Source organism: Carlito syrichta, unplaced genomic scaffold (genome assembly GCF_000164805.1).
Source record: "Carlito syrichta isolate Samal-C Ts95f unplaced genomic scaffold, Tarsius_syrichta-2.0.1 Scaffold308755, whole genome shotgun sequence".
In the NCBI taxonomy this organism is placed as follows: domain Eukaryota; kingdom Metazoa; phylum Chordata; class Mammalia; order Primates; family Tarsiidae; genus Carlito; species Carlito syrichta.
The window spans coordinates 113,975-136,935 of NW_007252851.1; the positions used below are offsets into that span (position 1 = coordinate 113,975).

Below are 22,961 nucleotides of genomic sequence, written 5' to 3' on the forward strand. Positions count from 1 at the left end.
GCCATAACAATGACTTATAATAACCTAACTCATATTTCTGTTAGAATACTTATGTTCTCCCATGTGTCTTTGGTAAAATGGTCCTAAAGTTCTGATTTCAGTAGACGTAATGCTTGCATTTTTAAAGTTGGTATATAATAGAAAATCCTATGATTATATTATCAATAACAAAATAATTTATTTAGAAATCATATCTTATACCCTGAAATATTTTAGGGCAGATACTATGTTTTTTGCTATTCATAAAATTCAACCCATTCTATAATCTGTTCTTTTAAAAAAACGATCCCTTCCTCTTACATATACATACAGCACAATCCTTTTTGCCATTTGAAGTATGTAGTTTTGGGGAAACCATAAGTATGTAGCTATAAATTCTGAACGGGCAGTGTAGCACTTTCCACAGGCAGGGTGGGGAGTGAGCTGCAGACTTTAGCTCCCCTTGTCAGAGTAAATTATGGCTCTATTAGGGCGGCACTCCTTAGATTTCAGCAAACAACAGTGCACAACTCAGAGCTGTGAAATTGCTGAATTTTATACTGCCATGCTCTTTCTCAGGAGCTCTGAGATTGGCAACCTCCATGTGTGGAGGTAAGGAAAAGGAAAATAGGATGTGAACAAGTTAGATGGCACCTAGGTTTGGAGAAAGAGCCTAAATGAGGCCTTCTTGGCTGGCATTTTCATAGGAATTGGGAAGAAGTTGGAACGCTGTCCATGGGGACTTATGGTACTTTTTACCCAGGCAGAAAACAATGCGTCGAACTCTTAGTCAAAGAGCTGTGGTTTAAATAACTTTCACTACCCCAGCCTGTGACATCCAGATGTACTTATCTTTGTGAATAAACTAAAGTAGAGAGAAAGAAAGCATAGCCACATTATTTTTCACATACACGAAATGCCTCTTCTCATATTTACCAGATTCAGGACCAATAAAAACGTAAAGAACTTAAAGTTTTTTTCCATGTATTGAAAAGTGAAACCAGGACATTAATTAATACAAAACGAAGCTCCAACTTTTCATTTCAAAGTTAACTGGATCTCCAATGAAAATCTCGTAGGGCATTGTCATAACCTTTGAATGCTGAAGAGATACAAGTTAGCCTAAGGGGAAATAAAACATTAAATTAGATATGACTACCTAAAATAATACGTTGCAATAACAAGCCATTTACAACACCCCAAAGACTTCTCTTACTTTTAGAAAGAAATAGCATCTCTTTCCAATGTCTGAACAATAGGAAATGAATTCTTTGTCAGTAGAAGCCAGAAGACAAACTTAACTTTTAAACAGCCACTGAGGACTGAAGTGGAAGTACAGCTTGTAGACAGCTATACAAATCACTAACAAACCTTAATGAATATTGGGTGTGGGCATCAGAGTCCTGTCATTTTTGACACTTTGTCCCAAGTAGCTTAAACCCAACACTCAAGGAAAGGTGGAGACCTCATTGGGTCTGTAACATCTGGGATTTTATTTGTCATTTTGGCGTACCCTGCAAGCGCAAAAGAAAGAGTAAAAGGGGATTATCTTGACAATGAAATGAGTTACTGAATCTTGTGATAATGAAAAGCAGAAGAATTCTAATACCTTTCTATAGTCCCTGAGGTAGAGGTGCGTTTATAGTTTTGCAGAAGTAAAATGTAGGCGGGAAGAACAGATGGCCTAGAGTTTGTGAAACAAGACACCCCCTCATCCCAGGACTGAGTACCACTATTAATCCTGGTCACATTCCCTCCTATTACTTTATAACAAGGTTCAAAGTTGCTACTGATGAACTGGCATGTACCTCTTTTTTTACCCTTAATTTACCTGTAGATTACTGATTTTTTCCAACAGTGATATATTTCTGTATATAGTTCTGGTGAACTATTGAGGCATTCAAAAAAAAGTAGAACAGGGATTTCTAAAAATTGGACAGGAAATAAATAGAACAAATAAAATTATCTTAACTTTAAAAGAAAATAATGCCCCATATTCTCTTGTGTGGTGAGAATAGAAATCATAAATGTATGAGATACTGTAATTCTCCTGTCCTCCTCTTAGAAATCATATGTAGTGGAGAAGAAATCTCAGCATATAAGTTTTATTCTCCTGGCTGTAATTGCTATATTTTATAATCGGATACGACTTTTGAGCAATAATAAACACTATTAATACCATTACCTTAGAAGATATCTTTTCCACATCCTCAACAAGGGATTAAAAAGTATAAATGTTTTACTTTTTAAAAAAAAATTATTAGTAGATATATACTGCTCAATCATGCTTACGTAGTCACTTATTCTTTTGTCTAACCAAATTCTGTAAATGTAGTATTCTGCATCTTTTATTTGGGGGTATATAGATACATTGTCCTGTGATAAGGAGCTTATGCATTTCTTAAAATGTTTTTCATATACATTTTTTGTTTGAATGCTGTGTGGTTACTCTGTTTTTGGATTCCAACAAGAAATCTTTACAATACATAGATAGTAACTTCAGAGATATAAAGGATAATCACTGGGCTGCAATTCTAATGTATTAATTTCAAGGCTGCATAAAAAATAAATATTATCTAATAAGCAACAAACTTAGGATATCAGAGCAATCTCATGTGCTGTGTTGCAGTGGACATGATGTACCTGCCCAGCCTTTCGTAGAGGGAGATGAGCTCATTGCAGAGAGATAACCATCTCTGACTTTTTCTTCTGATTCATCACTGACCTGAACTCCATTTGAACCTTGTTAGACAAAAAACAAGCAGAATTCCTGGCCCAAACTATAAAATATAATTAAGCCCTTTTGAAATGATGTGTAAAAGAACATTGCTGTACCCCCACTTATAACCACTACCACCACCACAACCAATAAAGTTAAATCAAGTACTGCCTGTAATGGATTAAAATAATAAATGTTCCTGGATTTCAGTGTTTGAAGTACTTGAAGAAAACAGGCTCCCAGCAGCCCGGGTAGCTGAATGCAAGAGAGACATTTATTAATGACGAGTTCAAGGATTTGGCCTGTTTAAGATCATTACTTTCTGTTTACCGTGTGTTACACATCTCTTGTATTTTTATACAGCCCACATGCAATAATGAAAAGCTTTCTTTCCCCAACAAAAGAATTGTTAATTGTGTAAATACGGCTCTCTTGGGGAATATGAAGTCTTCATAAGACTCTGCTCCCTTCTAATGAGAAATCCAGCAGTCATTATAGTCTTCCATGTAAATCCACCTTCAAATCTTGTCTCCAGCTAAATGATTCTATATCTTTCATCAGTTTTAGCTACCAAATTCCAAACTTAATCTAGAATTTTCTGGAAAACTGCCCTCAGAGCATATGGAGGAACCCCCCCCCAAAAAAAACAGAATTTATTTAGAAAAAAATTATATATCTATTCTTACATGCTTAACCTTCAATCACCTTCAAAGTACTCTCTCTTTGATGCAATACAGCTATCAAGATACTTTTTCCCCTGCTCAAAACAGTTTTTTTTTTTTTTGAGTGGAAGTCTCACTCTGTCACCCAGACTGGAGTGCAGTGGCCGCTTCCGGCCACCGCAGCCTCGACCTGCTGGGCTCCGGCGATCCTTCCGCCTCAGCCTTCCAAGTAGCCGGAATTACAGGCATGCGCTACCACGCCCGGCTGATTTTTTGATTTATTGTAGAGATGAGGTCTCGCTGCCCAGGCGGGTCTCGAACCCGCGGGCTCAGGCAATCCACTCACCTCAGCCTCCCAAAGGCGCGGGATTACAGGCTGAGCCACCGAGCCCGGCTCAAAACAGTTTTTGAAGTCACTAATTTTGATGCCTTTTAGTGCTTCTGCTGGTTTTTGTTTCATCTCTTTCACATAAGCAAAACATTTCCCTTTGAGGACTTTATTCATCTGGGAAACCAAAAAAAAGTTACTTGAGGTGATAGCGGGTGAATAGAGAGTATGGGGCAAAGGGGTCATGCTATTTTGGTCAAAAACTGCTGAACACTCAGCATGGTGTGGGCAAGTACATTTTCATGGTGGAAGAACCAGTTACCTGTTTGCCACATCTCGGGACGTTTCTTCTGCAAATCATGACTCAATTTTCCCAAAACTTCCAGATAAAAACTTTGATTTATCCTTTGATCTGGAGGAACAAATTCTGAGTGTACCACAAGGGACCTGCCCTCCAAAAGATAATTTCATTTTGGGGGGGGATTTTCCCTCATATATTTAAGAATTGTGTCCCATCACATTGGACCTTGTGTGTCCTATGCATTCTAGAAAACAAAACAGTGTTTTTTATTTTTTCTGGTTTGTATGATACAGGGCAATTTCTCCAGATTTAGGTACATTTGGAAGAAAATAACTGATACAAATTTCATACATACACATAGTAAAATCACGTGTTTCCTGGAAAGGAGAAAAGGGGGCTCTTGAGACAACAAAAATGTTGTCACTTAACATGAAGATATCTCACTGTGGAAAATGTTGTTGGAGAAGACAGTTTCTAGCCCTTTTGAGTTGGAGTCTCACTCTGTCGACCAGGCTGGAGTGCAGGGGCACACTCACAGCCACCCCAGCATTGATCTGCTGGGCTCCATTGATCCTTCCAGAACTACAGACGTGCACTATCATGACTGGCTATTTTTTTTTTAATTATTGTAGAGTTGAAGTCTCACCAAACTGGTCTTGAACCTGCGGGCTCAGGCAATCCACTCGCCTTAGCCGCCCAAAGTGCTGGGATTACAGGTTGAGCCACCGAGCCTGGCCGAGCCCTTTTTCTTCATAGCTTCTCCTTTGCATTCTAATAATAGCCCCTATTAGGTTAGTACTAGATGAATTATTATATACCCCAGTTCATCAACTATGGAAAAAGAAAAGGTTAGAAGTAATATCTATCCCAACTCTACTGAATTTGTGACAGCATTTAGTTTTGCTTGTGGTCACAGCAAATTGCCCTCTTGTCCAGATAAGTCATATAAGCCAGTAGGCTATTTGCTAGGAAAGTTTCTGACAAAGCAACTTTTGTCAGTGATGAGTACCTAAAGACATGTCTTAGATGTTCTTTTACTCTGGCTAGTCCCCTTGAGCCGTTAGATGTGTTGGCAAAATATACTAAGTCCATGCAAGAGAGCTGGAGACAAGTAAAAAAAATATTTACAACCCAGTTACCAATTGGAAAAATGAAATTACTAAGAACTAAGTAATAGGAGTCGTTTTTATAAAGCAACATGGTACTGAAATGAGGCAGGCAGAATCTGTATGCCAACCCTGCTACTTACTGGCCAATTGTGGCAAAAGTTATTCCACAGTAACTATGAAGGTAAATAAAGGCAAAAATATTTGCTTTACAGAGCTTTGAGAGGATTAAGTGACATAATATATGCAGAGTACCCCAAATATTGCTTGGTACTAATTAAGTGCTCAGTATATTATAGTCGTTTTATGTCTTCCTTCTCTCCCTCTCTCCCAGTCATACCAATGAATGCTGAAGTCACAGATCATTAAGTTTTAGAGCTGAAAATTACCTTAAAGGTCATCCTCTTCCTTGTCAATAACGCTTTTTTATCTTTTTCCCTCATGGGCCTCATGATCCAAATACATTGCATTTAAGAGTAGATTGCTAACTATACTGACTTAACACCATTGAAACCCAAACCAAAAACTTTACTACACCTTCACAACCCTGTCTCAGGTAAATTCATGATTTCTTTTAGTCTCTGTGAAATACTAAAAATGACTTATGGACCACTATTACTATGTGGGGCTCACTAAGTGTCCTGGAACCCTGGGTTGAAGCCCACCTTACTGAGTGAAGAGTAGAAGGGTTAAGCAGTTAGCCCAGAGAAACTATAAGGTAGATTGAAGACTGGAACACACATCTCCTGGCTTCTGGCCTTTCTGTTATACCAGTTCATTAAAACTTAGATTATGTAGATCCAGATCAGTTTCTAAGCCACTGCCATAAATTACCTAGCAAGTCATGTTGCTTTCAACATTATTTGAGTACATTTATACCAATGTTTTTTATCTATGTGGCTTACTTTTTAAAAAATTGATTCAGCAGCAGTTTCCTCATGTAATTCAACTAATCAGCTACTGTATTCATCTCAGAAACTTGTCAAGTATATATTTGCTGTTATTCTTTCCTCTGTAAGAAGGTTGTCATGTGCTTTCCAGTATGCAGTCAGATTTGCCAGTCTGCTTTTTTTAAAACATAGCCAGGCCATGATCCAGTCAAGTTTTATTTTTCTAATAAACTGACACAACTGTAAAAACAGTGAGCATGGTGGCAGATCGGAGGGGAAGAAAGAGGCAAAGCATATCCTCCATCACACTTTGGTATTTTTAGTTTTTGTTTTTCCAGGATCCTAGAGTTTTAAAGCATTTCATAAAAAATACCTTTCCCAGACAATGGCCATGTGTGAGTAGCCAACTCAGTAACATTTCATTTTTCATGAGAAATTCTGTCTTTCTTTAGTGAAAGAAGAGATTCCTCTTCCAGCTACTTGTCATTTTTCCATTTTCTTACGTCCAAAGATGTAGTTTGGATTAGACCAGGGGTCCCAGCTTTTACTTACCAGTGAGGACTGGGTGAGAGTCCTTGGAGACTGGAATCTTGCCTGTGAGAAGTCATCAGTTGCTTTGAGAAGGATACACCCATTTGAGCTGTCATGTGGTAACTAGCTTTTAAGTTAAATTGTTGGGGAGCACTGACCTCCCTCATGGCTTAGACATCAGTGTGCATATAGTTCTCTGACTGTTTTGTTATGTATTTTCTTTGTATCATTTCATACTTTTAGTTTACTATATTAATAGGTTTTATATTTATATATATGTATATACTTATTACAGAATTGAATATAGCTAAATAGGATCTGATTAGCTTACATATTCTGATCAAAGAGGGGAAACGTTTTTTTCATGGTTAGAACACAGAAGTGCCACTTTTATATGCTTTAATGTGATTAAAGAAACTAGAAGTGAAGGATTTTTGTCTCTTGAGGGATTGGTTGTCTTTTTGGACCACACTTACAAATGTTTTTGTTTCCTTTTCACATTATGAGGTATCTTGATGCTTCACTGTTATGCAAATCAGCTTCTAGATTTATCTAACACATGCTTGCTGATTTTCTAGTAGCCTTAGATTACTTCCAGCTGTAATAAAAAATTACCTGGATATGCTTTGCTAGCACATGTCATCATGGAGTACTCTTTTTAATGATATACAGAAGCTTGATTTAGATTGCATTTTGCTTAGTCAGCATGTAGAAAGCTGGAGCATTACTAAGGGTCCAGTAGATACAGACAATATAGGGCTGGCTGCGTTTTGTAAACATTTTCCAAAACAAGTGGTTTGCATTTATTAGTCTTCTGGAGGAGCGTTTTGAAGGTCATGAAACTATTTGTTCCTTTAACTAAATTTTTATACTTAGTGAAAAGTATGTCGGTATGCAAACAAAGCAAAATTAGTTCTGTTTATTATACCAGTTGTTTCTGAAATTACTTCTCAGTGTTGCTACACCTCATTTAGTTTAATTAAATATCTTCCATTAGTTTGCTAAAACTGAAATTTAAAAGATAAACACAGATTTTTGAAAGAAGTTAATAGAAAAATGCAATAGAAAGGCATATTGTTGAAGAAAACGAGGTAAGGGCAAAAGTTATACCATGTACTTAGTCAAAATGGCCTAATCACACAATCACTAGATGCCGAATGGGAACCAGAGTTGGATACTGAAACAGAAAAAAGACATGAGAAGAGAAACTGATAAGATTAAAAGAAGGTATATAAATTTGTTGTGTTGTATCGCTGTTAATAACTGGTTTTTGAGAATCATAGTCTGATTTTATGTAAATTGTTAACATTGAGGAAAGCTCGTTGAAAGATACAACTTTGCTAAAAACCTGAAATAATTTCAGAATTCAAAGTAAAAAAAAAAAAATGACCTGATTCAGCAGTTGAGTAAGTAAGTTTGAAGTATATTTCTTTACATTTTTTTCTTTGTTTTCTTCCCTCCTTATTTTTGGAAATGTTGGGAAAAAAATAAAAGTACAGAAAAATCTAAAAAGTAACATATCAAATGCCTTTGTACTCACTAGCTAACCAAGCATTTTGCCTTATTTGCTATAAACACACACACAAAGAACTTTACAACATTATTTAGCCTTTCCCACTGCTCAATTGCTAAGAAGATGACTCTTTATAATTTTTACTTGTAGGCATTTTATCCACTAGGAAAAAGAATAACAATGCTTTAACTCATTTTCCATTGCCATTTACACCAGATTTTGAGTATATAAGTATCCAGTTTACATGAACTCTGAATATTCTCTGTGGCCCTGCGTTGATGTATGTGGTGATAAACAAAATAAGATTCATTTTATCCCAAGGAAGATATTTAGTATATTTCTTGATGGAAAAAAAAGAAAAAGAAAGGGATGACGTCCCATAGGCTAACTTCTCAGAGTCAAAGAAAGGGGAAAGGAAGATTAATAACTCTGTCACGAGTCCCAGGGATTATTTTCATATTTTGTGGCAAAAGTATGATTTTGGCTTACCATCTGTAAGTGGTCCTTTGTGAATTCATCACCACTCTTTGCTGTTATTAAGTGGTCATCGCAATGTCTAATGCTGGTAATTTACACCAAAATTAAAACCATCTAACAGATTTTTCTTTTATTATGTTGTAGCTTTTTTTTTTAATGTACCAGGAAATTTTCAAAAGAAAACTAAGACCATATTTTAAATGTAAAAGCTAATACTTGTGGGTGAACCTTTCTGTGGCACCACAAATAACTGGGTCCCCTCATTGAGGAGCAGAGTCACAACAGGTTGATGTATGTAGTACATGTAGTAGACAACAAAGACAGGTGGGGTTGAGTTAAATTAGTTATATAGGTCTCAAAATTGAACTACACCTAATTTCCTTGTATGTATATGGCAAAAAAGAAAAAGGGATAAAGGAGACCAGGCAGGACACACTTGTATCTACAGATCATGTATTTTCTTAATACTTATTGACAATACCTGTTCTTGTGTCCTCATTGCAAACATTAGCATCTTCTTAAATTCTCAGTGTCATTTATGTTTAAACAAGCTCATAGTCAATACTGGTAGGCCTGAGATACAGGCAAATGCAAACTATAAAGGGGTTAGAAAACCTAAGAGTTCGGTGAGGGGTAGGTTTTAGTGGGAAAGAATAAAAGACAGGAAGGAAAAAAAGAATAACACATAAAGTGAATAAAAAGAAAGCAAAAAATTATTAGGGCTTGTATCATACCAGGGAAGTATTAATATCCTACAGTTCATGTGCTTAACAGGGTAAATATTAGAAATATTGTGGGATGTCTTCCCTCACCCTGTACTCACTGAGATCTTTATTATTATGGATATTCTGTCAAAAGGACAAAAATTACCTTTAAACCCACGAGAGTAAAGAAGTTCACTGAAATAAAAGATTAGGGGAGAATAGAAGACTGAAAATTACTCTTTGAAATCCCATTGGTTAGAAGACATCAGTTGGGACACTTGGGCTTGCAAGTGACAGAAAATTCAGCCGGGTTGCAAGTGGCAGAAAATTCAACCTAAACTGGTTTAAGCAGTTGTCATATAGGTGTAAAGCTCCAACCAGTGTTGTCCTTAGGCATAGCGGAATCTATCAGATTTCTTCCTTCTGTATTACACAGCTTCAGCCTCACACTCCACATAGTAGCTGCCAGCAGCTCCAGGACCTTCATTTTCTTAACTTCAAGACCGGGGAGCAAGAGGAAGTGTCACCTTCCCAAAAGTATTATTATATCTTATTGGTTTTCATTGGATCTCATGCTCATCCCTGACCCAAATCAAACTCCAGAGAACAGCAGACATGAAGTTCTCTAAAGTGTGGCAAGTTCTCTGTCCTGCTAGTCTACTTTCTGGAAAACTAGTCATTGGATTCCGCTATCATTGTACTATGGCTCTAGCTGGGTCAGTGCCTGCCTCAGTTGCAAGGTCTCCGCATCAGGCACATTGTGCCCTCTCTCGTCCTTCTCAGTACTCACTTGAGTCTGGCTCACTTTCTTTCTTGTTCCAGGCTCCTAGACGATTGCCTGATCACTGGCTTCCTAATTCTATGCCATTTTTCTAAAGTTTTCATTTCTACCTTTATCTTTGCTCCCTTGAGTATTCTAGCTATCCCATTCTCTCTCCTCAAGCAAAAAAGAATAGGACTGTTGTGAGAGTACGGAAGTGTTTATGTGTTTAACAGGGTATATAGTGACAGAAAATCTGTCAGCTTTTCTATATTTGTTTTTGTATAATTCAAGTCTAGAATTTTGTTCATTCTTTTCTAATCCCAGTCAATAAATACTTGTAATTGTGTAACCTGTGGGGGTGAGAAAAGCCTGCCATCAACACTACTTAAGTTCTTCTTTGAGAAGATGTAGGCACTCTCTGAGGAATATACATAAAGTATAATGATACAAATCTTAGGCAAAACCTCAGAAACTAATTTAGTACATCAGTATTTCAAAGTAGTTCCTACATACTAGAAATACCCAGTAAGATCCAAATTCTGTATGTGTTATGTTATTTCTACAAATTGAATATTTTATTATGTGCCTACAAATATCTGTATATAAATGAAAGCTGCTATAGAATGAGAAAGGTAACCTCATTCATCTGTATGCTTCAGATAAAAATGTTATCCAGCCCATTCTCAAAGAGACTTCCAGAGATAAATATCAAGCCCTTTCTGTCTTCTCTTTATTAGATGATTACCCTCCCCTACCTCATCTTGTCAAACAGAAAGCATGTAAATAAAAAAATAAATATAAAAAAGATGATTACCTTTTCTTTCATGAAGTTGTCCTTTATATCTATCTTTAGTTGTTTTTCTTTAATTTTGACTATTACAAGTGATGTTTTAGGGTGGATTAGAAACAAATTCATCAAAAAGAGGTACTCAACAAGCTTCTCACAGGCATAGAAAGGAGCTAAAAATAAGGAAAGGGAAAAGGCTAGAAACCATCCTCTGGTGTAGGATTTGAATGAGAAATATCAATATTAATTCATGGTTTTTAACACATTTACTGATGGATAGCTAGAGCTCTGTCTGCTAAAAGGGCCTAGAAGTAGTGTCTCCCCAGGAGCAATGAGCATATCAGCCACACCCAGATTTTGCTTTCTAGATATCATTCTTCAACAAAAGAAACCAAGGCTTCTTGGTGAAATGGATGATGCCAGAGATGGAATGGAAAAAATAGAAGATAAACCTGAAAAATCTGTGGTTAGAAAGTAAAGAGATAAAAAATGATGGGGATATATTGAAAGAATGCAAGAACCAACTGAAAGCGGCTCTCAATGGCCAAAGTCGATTCAGTTTATACAACAATGTAAAATAATGATAATATTGGATTATAATAAAATGAATATTCATGACTCTGTAAGATATAAATAAATAATTGGACTAGTAAATGGGGTAGAAAGGACAGCTCTAGTATATGTGCTGCCAAAGTGAACACTAAACAGGACAGCTCTAAATAAGGGAAACAGGAAACTGCCATATCACATACCACAGGAAATCACTGCAGGCGAGAACCATTGGTGGATGCCAACATTAGTGGGTGAAAGTTTGATGAAAAAGAGGATATTTGCATAATCTCCAAGAATCTCCCCACAAGATATTTACTATTTACAAGGGGGAAAATGATAACTTTACAGTGGCAAAATCTGGCGGACACTACTTTAGCCACTACTTTTATACATTATAAGTAATAAAACATAGTATCACATACCCAATAGATGCACTAAGGGTGTCACTTCCATAGTTTTTCTACCAAAAATACATAACCACATTCTAATCATAAGAAAGCATCTGGTAAATGCAAATTGACAGACACTCTGCAGAATAATTGTTCTGGACTATTCAAAAGTATCGAGGACAAAAGACAAAGTTAGAGGATCTGTTACAGATTTTAAAAGACTTAAGAAAACTTGACTAAATTCAATAGGGATCCTAGGTTCAATCCTGGACCAGAAGAAGGAAATTAGTGGGAAAAAATAGCAAAATTTAAATAAGATATGTAGATTACTTAATTGTATTATATCTATATGTGTTTCCTGATTTCAGTATTTGTACTGTAGTTACATAGCTTGCTGAAGGGTATATGGAAACTTTACACAGTATGCTTTTGTAACTTCTCTGTAGGTCTAAAATTACTTAAAAAGAGAAATTTTTTTGTTTTATTTTTTAAAGGAAGGAGACTTGGAGTAGATGGCTTCTAGGTCTCTTCCATCCAGCCTTATTATGTTACAGTGATATAAAATAAAGAATATCAACGTTTTAAGCACTTTTATATTCTGTATGTCAATTAAGAAACATGTTGAAGAACTGAAAAGTAGGAGCAGATTCTAAACTGTCAATTCAGTCCAGAAGAACATATCCTGAATTGCTACTATTGTGCCTGATATTACACTGAATAAGAAGGTCCTTGCCTCCAGCTTGGTTATTCTACTGAAGCTTGAAAATGATGTGGTCTTCCCTTTCGATTGATTTTTTTACTGAGTTGTCTCTTTGTTGATGTTTTAAAATACTGGAGTTGTAGAGAATGACATAGAAATTGATGTCTTGAAATTTTATCCACGGAAATAAAAGCCTTCAAAGAGGGTTTGAGATTTTGCAATCTGGATGCCTGAAGAGATAATGATAACCATTGAATAAGAAGGCCTTTGGTATTAAAAGCGTATTGGTATTTGTGTATCAGGAACCAATGGAACAATCACAGTAAAATTACCACCTCATAAATAGGTATTTCAGCAAAGGATAGTACGAAGAAACATGTATTTGAAAATAAAGGATGATATAAGGCCAAGCATGATGGCTCATCCCTGTAATCCCAACACTTTGAGAGGTTGAGGTGGGAGGATTGCTTGAGCCCAGGAGTGAAAGACCAGCTTGGACAACAAAGCGAGACCCCATTCTGCAAAAAATTTAAAAATTAGCCAGCCGTGATGGCACATACCTGTAGTCCCAGCTAGTGAGGCTGAGGAGGGAGGATGCCTTGAACTCAGTGTTTTGAGGATCTGTTCAGCCTAGGTGACAAAGCAAGACCCTGTTTCTCTTTTTAAAAAAGAAGCAGAAAAATTGACATATAATTCTGACATTCCCTTAATGCTCATTTTCTAGATGATTGTACTGAATTAAGGCTATACTTTTATAATCCCATTGTGACAGATTTCTTTTTTTTTTTTTTGAGTTGGAGTCTCACTCAGACACCCAGACTGGAGTGCAGTGGTGCATTCCTGGCCACCGCAGCCTCGACCTGCTGGGCTCCGGCGATCCTTCCGCCTCAGCCTTCCGAGTAGCTGGAACTACAGGCGTGCACTACCATGCCCAGCTAATTTTTTGATTTATTGTAGAGATGAGGTCTCGCCAGTTGCCCAGGCGGGTCTCAAACCCGCGGACTCAGGCAATCCACTCACCTCAGCCTCCCAAGGCACGGGATTACAGGCTGAGCCACCGAGCCTGACTGTGACAGATTTCTGGATGATAAATTAATGTGTTTCATTTCGCATATATTTACTGTTGAGAGGTTTTAAATATTTTAGGAAATATAATGCAGTTAAGCCAAGAAGTTATGACTTAAGTTAATAATGATGGTTTGTGATTTTAGGATACTTTTGGGCTCATTTCTATTTTTATGTATTCAGGGTCTGTTTTTTTTTTAGTCTAAGTAAAATGTAGCTTTGAAGCATGATAATTGTGTAAATAAAATGGTAGTTTTGGTTTCACCATTTGATGAAAAAATTTAAGACATTCCATTTAAGACATATCATTTCCACCATGATAATTTTTTAAACAAAAGTCTTCGGTCTGATGCTTTTGTGGATGTGATACCTTTTGTGGAGAATTAAAGGTTGTATATCTTATTTCTTCAGTAGGAGCATACAACACATATGAAATTTTTAAGTCTCTACAGAACTGAAAAGTCACTGTGGGTACTGTACTTTGAAACATGTGTATACTGTAGGCCTAAGGTGTTTTTTAATCTTTCATCTTTTTAAGGGATCAAATATCATTAGAAAAATAAGCCATGAGCATTACAAATGTGGTCTGGTGAAATTCAATATTCACAATGACAATTTAGAATATGAGCTCCTTGGGAGGAAAGTTAACTCACCACTCTAACTTTGCATCTAAATATCTTAAAGTGTGCCATTGGTTTTATGAAAAGGTTTTGATCTACACTCCTAGTTTAAGTTCAAAAGAAAACCTACATTTTAAAGTATATTCCTTTTCTGGATATATTTACTTTGAACTATAGCATATAGTTTTTCTCATAAATCTAACCTGCCACTATCTGTTTTTAAGACTTTGTAAACTCCAAGTGGTTATGATGTGTGAAGTTTGGATTAAACTAAAATTTTTAGAAAACACATGTTATATATTTTGATTGTTTTGAATTTTTAACATGGGCCAGTAAAAAACTTGAGTGTCTAGCAAAGTAATACACTGTACTCTGTTACTGTAGGAAATCACAGAAAATTGCCCTTTCCCATCATGTTAACGATAGACAAATGAAGCAGCTGTTCTTATTCTTAATGTAGTTGTTTGAAAAACTTGCCCAATTTAATGAAAACGTCTCTACTCATAAAACTTAAAATGCTCACACATGGAAAAAGTCATAATGTTTTGGCAAATATTGTTTTGTTAGGAATGTGAATGAGGTATACCTGCTTCATAACTAGAATTCTACTAAATGGCATGAAACTGATGGAAAGCCAACTATAAAAGAAGACTCTGACAAAGGATGAATTAATACTCTTAAAAATTACAAATCGTTCTTTCCCAAAGTTTTCTTTAAAAGGAAGAATTATAATGTATACCTCTCTCCATTTCTTTTTTTTCAGGCGTAATTCTTGGGTCATCATTTCTACTCAGCATAAATGATTTTCTCCTTAAAACAAGTCTCAAAGACAGAAGTCGGATTCTGATAGGACCATGTTGTGCTACTGCCAATCTGGAAGCTAAATGGTGTAAGCACAGTGGCAATCCAGGCTCAGAACAATCCATACCAAAAATATCCATTGATTTAAGAGGAGGTCTGCTACAGGTCTGTAGGGATTGGCCATACTTTTTCCATAAAATTTTAACTAGCCTCTGTTCATTTTTTTTAACTGTTTCACTAACTTTTAAATCTTTGTGTGGTAAGAAAAGGTACTTGTCAGATTGCCATCTCATTAAATTTTAACAGTTTTACTCAGATATAATTCATATGCCAGACAATTCACCTATTTAAAGTACATAATTCAGTGTTTTTTAGTATATTCACAGAGTTGTGCAATCATAACCACAGTAAATTTTGAAACAGTTTCATAACCACCCCCCCAGAATCATGTTCCCATTAGCAGTCACTCCCCATTACCAGGCTTCTTCAGTTTTAGGAAACCACTAACCTACTTTCTGTCTCTACATATTTGTCTATTCCGGATATTTCAGATAAATGGAATCATGTAGTATGTGGTCTTTTGTGACTAACTTCTTTCACGTAAGCATAATGTTTTCAAGATTCATCCATGGTTTAGCAGGTGTCAACATTTTATTCCTTTTTGTGACCAAATAATATTCTATTATGTGGATGTACCACTTTTTATTTATCCATTCCTCAGCTGATGGACATTCTTTCCACTGAGCTATTATGAATAATGCTGCCGTGAACATTTTGTACAAATATTTGTGTAGACATATGTTTTCATTTATCCTGGATATAGAACTAAGAGGGAAATTGCTCGGTCAATTTTTTTTTAATGTGTAAACTTTTCGAATTGCAAAGTAGTCAACCTATCTTAAGCACAGTGTCACTAGCAGTATGTAAGAACCATTTCTTGGGTTTCTTGCATATTATGATGTCTGATTATTAACACTTGATACATTAGTCACATTGCAGTCTCTTATGCATTTGACTTATAGCCAAGTATGGAGTGTTTGAGGGTAACCTATTTATTTCTTGATAATTTTTATTTGAATATATTTTAATCTAATCTTTACGTGATTTGATGCCCTGAAACGATGCAAATCCAAAAGGCTTAAGAGATTCACAATGATAGAAAATTGAAACTAATATATCAATAGTGGTGATATATTAAACATGAATTTCTTGTTTGTATCTAAAAATTTTATTGCATCAACTTTTCACTAGTTTTTTTTAACAACACATAGCAAGATTTGGAAAGAACCTAATAACTTACTGTTTTGTGTTGACTTGAAGATTTTCAGCATCTATTAGAAATCTTCACATCTTTGACAATAAGCATGGGGTTTTATGTTGCTTTATCAAGAATATTAGTTGTATTACCTTTATTCCAAGGCAGCAAAATAACTTCACATTAAAAGCAACAATAATATGTTTACATTACTAAGTGCTTCAAATAAAAGTAGAATTTTTTTAAAACAACTAAAGACAATAAGAGCAAAATTGAAGTACAGTATATCACTTTTACATTATAGTCACAGTCTGTCTCTTGCCAATTTAAAGCACAGTGTTCTACTCCCCATCTTGATTTTTCACCTTTCTCTGTCTTCCAGTATTTAATAAAAGTAAGATTGATGAGGACATAACTAGACTTAGTTTTATATATCCTACTTTTATTTCTCAGATGCCTTAATTCCAGAGAGCAGAGCCTAAGCCTAGGGTTTTAAACTCCCCCACAAGGTACAGGATTATTCTTTTCTACCGCTTTATATTCTTTTGTATTTTCTATGTTTTCTGATTTTCTTAGAATTAATAGTTGTACTAGCTTTATCTAGTATATACAGATAAATGAAACCTTATTGAAATTTTTAATCCTCCGACATGAATCATTGTAACCCACTGTTCATACTTCTGTTATAGACTAATATTATTCATATACAGAAAAGAAAATTTAATCTTCTCCATTAGAGGAAACACCAAGTCCTTTTATTATGAAACTCTGCTGTAGCTCCTGTAGTATAGTTAACTCTCAGAGGCTGTGAATCCTGTATGTTGGCACATTCTTGCTAACACAGAAGTCAGGTGCCTTCTAAATTCAGGTTCATTGAGTAGGTTCTTTGTCTTTTTCTCTAAAAAGTGCAAAAAAAAAAAAAGGAACACTGTAATAAGGACTGTTTATTTAATCTTGTGACAAAATGTGGAAAGCTATTCCACAAAGTTATTACTATTTTATTAACATTTTGGCCTAGAGGATCTTCATTGCTTTCTCTCAGACTATAATAGGTATTCTTTCCCCTTTTTAGCTAAATTAATTCATAGACATTACTTCACCTCAACATACAAGAGGGGGATCAAAAAAAACCCAGAATTTATTAATAAAAAATTGGGTATTTATTCTTGCATGTTTAAACTTCAATCACCTTTAGAGTCCTCTCCATATGATGCAGTATACCTGTCAAAATGCTTTTTCCACTGCTCAAAACAGTTTTTGAGCTTGTTACTTTTAATGTCTTTTAGTGCTTCTGCCATTTTTTTTTTTTTCTCATCTCTTCCATATCAGCAAAACATTTCCCTTTGAGGACTTTTTTTATCTGGGGAAACCAAAAAAAAGTGGGCAGGTGCATTCATAAATCACCCATCGTGAAATGGGCAAATGCTTTGAAAATAATCTCCAAAAAAAAATTAACTGAAACCAAGTGCAGCCTTCTCACAGCAATGCTAGCTGGTACACTGATACCAATGGATTCCTAGAACACTTACGTAGCGGGGAAGCTTATAATACAAGGGTCCCACCTCCAAGAGATAATTCTGGGTTTTGGGGGGTGCCCCCCCATAATTTCATCAATCCAACATTTAAAATTTATTGTCACTCACACAATATATGATGTAATTGATTTTCTTGTCATATATTTACTCAAGCAATAGAATTTCATCCTGTAGGTCAACTGCGTCTTGGAAATTATAGTTTTATTATCAGTAATTATACTGAGTATAATTGCAGTCTTCTATTAATTCAAATATAATTTTACCTAATTATTCTTTAAAATGTTTATATTTAAAAGCCACTAGAATTTTTCATATGATTTCAAAGGTCTTCTGGGGTCAAGAACATTTGAATTGTTTAGTTCTTCTGCATGAATTACTCAATGGCTACCTTAATGAGGAGAGAAATTTTGAAGTACAAGTTTCTGAACCAGTGCCACAAATACCATCACCTATGGAAAAGAACCAGACATTTAAAAGTGAACAAAGTTCAGATGACTTACGGACAGGTCTATTTCAGTATATACAAGATGCTGGTAAGTAACAACAGCTTCAGTATAAGAGAGTGTGTGCGTGTCTGGGTGTGTTTTAAATGCATGATTACCTAAATAATAACACATCAATATCACTTGAAAAGTGCATTAATACTTGCAGTACTAAGATAGCACATCAACATTTGATCTCTCTTAGGGGAGATTCTTTCTTTCTGTCTCAAGCTATATAAAAATGATCAGCTAGCTTCTTTATATCCTTTTATTTTTTCTCATAACTTTTTTCTTGCTTTTTTAAACTGACATGTTCCCTTGTAAAGGCATACAATTAATTATACTTTTATCTGACAGAATCTTTGAAACTGCCTGGTATCTATGAAGTTTTATTTTGTAATGAAACTGAAGATAGCCCAGGGATGATGTTATGGAGATATCCAGAACCTAGAGTGCTCACCCTTGTGCGAATAACTCCTGTGCCTTTCAACACCACGGAGGATCCAGATATTAGCACAGCAGACCTGGGTGATATGCTACAGGTATGTAATGACTATTCATTTTAAAATAAAAACACATTGTGGGAAAGAACTGATCCTGTATTGGGAAAAATGTTTGGACTATACTTGTTTCTTATGTTAACAGTATCAGAGAAATGCACACACACGTGTGTGTGTACATACACCTGTATAATAGAAATTTTTTAATGTGAAAGTAATGTAATTCCAATTCATGATACATAGCAATTTCAAGAGTTCTCAGTTCTACTCTTCATCCTGTTGTGGGTAGGTACATGGTCTCTGATATAATGGGAAAGCAGGTGTCATTCAGTTCCCCATACCTTTATGCCTACTGTGTGTTCACACTCTTCAGAATTTCTAGAACTGCTCTGTAAAATAAAACATGCCCATCTAAGACCAGAATCGGGCAACTGTAGTTTTCATTTCCAGAACTGAAATTGGTCTTGGGGCTTGAGGTAGGCTTATTTTCTTGTCAAAGAAATCATCTAACCAATGATTATATTCTCTATGGTTTTGTGAAAGTTTGTTGCTTAATAGTTCTCTGAGTTTAATGTAAATGTCATTGTGTGAATATCACTATGATGCTGTTGACTTATTAATATTCTACTGATCTGAAATTTTCCTAAGATTTGCTTCTTCCTTAGTCTTCTACCAATTACTAGATCACACAACCATCCACTCAGAACCTAGGCGTCATTCCTGATTGCTCTATTTCCCTAACTCCCTACATCTAACTCATCAACAAGTCCTGTCAGTTCTGCCTCTAAGTTTGTCCCTATTCCATCTACTTCTCTTTGTTTCTACGGGTCCAACTTGTGTTCAAGCTACCATCATCTATACTACAGTAGCCTCCTAATTTGTCTCTATGCTGCCATTCTTGACCACTTGAAATCCATTCTCCAAATAGCAGCTAAAGTAATACTTTTTAAATGTAGGTCATTTTATATCACTTCCCTAACTTAAAACCCTGTGGTTGCTTCCTCTAATACTTAGAACAAAATTCAGATCCCTTGCTGTGGCTTATAAGGACCTATGATCTGGGCTCTGCCTTCCTATCTGCCTAGAACTCATGCTATCCTCTCTTTTTCTCATGAGGCTTCAGCCGTGCTGGCCTCCTTTTTCCCCTTGAGCATACCTTCTCAGTCATTTCTCTCGCTCTTCCTTCACTTTTGGAGATCACCATCCTGGGGATCCAGAAACATGTAGGATACTGTCCACTTGTTAAAAGCCCAACCTAGTGGGGAAGTTTCTGTGGTTGTATGTCTATCTAATTTTGTCTTTCAAGAAGTGTCTGTTGTCAGAATCATTCTCCTATATGATTATCTCTAGTTCTATTCTAGAAATTAAAATACTTAGCAGCAGATTCAGAATTGCAGGGAGTTTGTGAAAAGAAGTCTTTTTATCAACCTTGTTATAGTACAGATAACATGGGCTTTGAAGTCTCAATTCCTGCCCCTCTCCGGCTCCCCTTTAAGCTAATTCAGTGACCTTGGGCAAAGTACTGATCTCTTTGACCTTTAGTTTCCTCAACTGAATGTTGGAGTTAATATTATTAAGCTTTCAGTATTGTTGGCGTATTATCTCTAATGGGATGTTATATCTATACACTTAAATAAATGCCTTACATGTAGTGATCTCTTAATAAATATTTATTTCCTTCCCTTCATTTCTCCTTCACACACAAATGCCTGGACCTCTAACTGAGACTCCTAAATGGAACTCCAGCCTTAAATCTCTCTTCCTTATAACCTCTCTTACTAAATTCTTAAAGGAACAGGTGGATTGTATAGTTCTCTGAAGGAAAGCTTCATTGACTCTGTCACCCTGCTAGACTGTTCTTGAGGGCTCTACAACCTGTCGCTCATTCCCCAATTTTGCCATGCAGTCCCTTAGACATGATCTATGCTCTAGTCAAACTGGCCTATTTGGCTTTCTTCAAACCAGCCTGCAACATCCTACTTCCTCTTTGTTCGAATCCCTCGCATCTCTGTCAGTTGAAATCCTCCCCACACTTCCAGAACAGCTAAAATGCCATATATTCCATCAAGCCTTTCCTGAGTGCCGTATTCAAACATGATTTTGCCCTTCTCTGAAATCCTGAAGCACCTCATGGTACCACTTTTATGCCATTTTTTACCTTATTCCTCACATTGGAACTCAAGTGTTCATATCTTGTATCCCTCCTGTTGTATGTCTCTAAAGGACGGGATGATATCTAATTTGTCACTATGTTCCTTACAGTATCCATTGCAGTAGAGATAGACACTCAACAGTAGATGAATGAATGCATAAATGTTCATGTTTCTATTTCCTATTATTCAAAAGTATTACATTATTTATCACTATTTTATGGGCCTAATGAATGTGTTTTGGTTTTCCACACTGAACTACATCAGGATGCGTTGTGTTATTCTTCAGTGGTATCATCTGCCATAAACACACAATCTAATGTCATTATGTTATTTAGCCTTTTGGTGAGATCATTGAATATTCTGCCAAGCCCATTTGCTTCCTTAAACAGAGACTAGTTCTTTAATACAAAGATAAATAAATCTCCTTGACTTTAGTCCTAAAAACAGAATTGAGCTTGGATTACTTTTTCCTTCTAGAGTTGAGCTGTAATGCAGAACACTCAGATTTGTCTGTTTATATTCCATCATTCCATGATTGTTAATGAGATTTATAAACAAATTCTCTATATGGAATTTATTTTGTAATTATAATGAAAAATGCAGAAAGCATGTCTATAATATTAAATCAAACTAACTATAGGTTCTGAACAAAAACCCTGAAGCTAATGTTCATAGAAAGCAAAAGGAGCTTATTTTGTGATCACTTTATAATTATATCATGCTAAATTTTAAGTGTTTGTAGTAGTATATTAGATGTCAATAAAATTAGCATCTGTAAGGTAATGTCATCAATATAGAAGGAGTGTTGTGAATTTTAAATGAGTCTAAATGTAAGAAATTTCTGGCACTGTTTCTGACACATACACTGTTTTCCTCTCTCTTAATCCTACTGTGTACACTGCCTATTGAGGATTCCATTTTGGAAACACCCATGTTTCTTGATTATAAATATTTAATCCATTTTTATAGTAAAATTGGTAATGGGTATTTCAGTTCTTACACGATCTGTCAAAGTACTTGTTCTTGGTCCCCTTTGGGAAAAGACTATGTTTAGTTGGCCCATTGTCACATACCAAATGAAGATATCTAAAAGTTTAGTGCAACATATAAATGAAAATGAATATGAAAAGAGGAAAACAATATTGAGGAAATAAGAACAAACTCTGGAGCTTAAAAATGCCTTTTTAATTGAGAAAATGTTATGAAATTGTACAGCTTTAGTAACAAATTTATTTTTTCCAATCTATTAATTTTACCCTTCAGATGTCAGAATTCCCCCAAATATGTGATTTCTCCTATACCAAAACTTCAGAATTTGGTTCAGAATTCTTATCTGTAAAAATCATGGCTGGAGTCCTTAAAAGACATCTTCTCAAGGGTAACAGGAAGAGAAAAGACAAAAGCAAGCTTGTGTCATTTGTTTCTTTATGGTGGGGAAGAACTAAGCCAACAAAATCAGTGCACTTGTGCCCAATTCACTTTTGTTTATCCAGTTCAAGTCAGAGAAATTAGTTTTAAAGTAACATTAATATGACTATAAAAGTCACAGTGAAAACACATTGAAAGAATAATGAACAAAAAAAAGTACATACTTAGAAATCAAAGTGCTATGGTATGAATGTCCCCCAAAATGTATGTGTTGAAATTTAGTCATCAATGTGGTAATATTAAGAGGTGGGGCCATTAGGAAGTGATTACATCAGAAGAACAGAGCATTCATGGATGGAATCAGGGCCCTTCCAAAGAGGATTGAGGCAGTGAGTTTATTCTCCTTCATCCCATCCATTGTGTGAGGACACAGCATTTCTCCCCTCTGAAGGATGCAGCAACAAGGTGCCATCTTGGAAGAAGAGAGCAGCTCTCACCAAACACCAAAACTGCCTTGGGCTTTCAGTTCCAAAATTGTGAGGGATAAAAATTATATTATTTATTAATTACCTAGTCTGAAGTATTTTGTTATAGCAGCACAGATGTTCTAAGACACAAGGAGAACCTAATTGGTAGAGATCTGTGTTACTTTTGCTCTACTGTGCATTTATGATCATCTGTGTGTTTTATATCCAGCATTGTACTAGGTGCTTTACATACATAAATACTCATTAAATTTCCTTTTATTCTATGACATAAGCATGATTCCCACTTTACAAGT

At 35.7% G+C, this 22,961-nt stretch overlaps 1 protein-coding gene across 1 annotated transcript in view; it reads left to right on the forward strand.

The window, feature by feature from the left end:
- The window catches only part of VPS13B (vacuolar protein sorting 13 homolog B), a gene marked incomplete at its 5' end in the record, with an annotated part of 272,185 nt that overhangs the window by 107,683 nt on the left and 141,541 nt on the right, over positions 1 to 22,961 (forward strand). Inside the window, 3 exons of the mRNA XM_008065666.2 lie at positions 14,850 to 15,052; positions 18,003 to 18,210; positions 18,517 to 18,701. Of these exons, the coding sequence (XP_008063857.2) occupies positions 14,850 to 15,052; positions 18,003 to 18,210; positions 18,517 to 18,701 (596 nt within the window). The remainder of the gene's footprint in view (positions 1 to 14,849; positions 15,053 to 18,002; positions 18,211 to 18,516; positions 18,702 to 22,961) is intronic.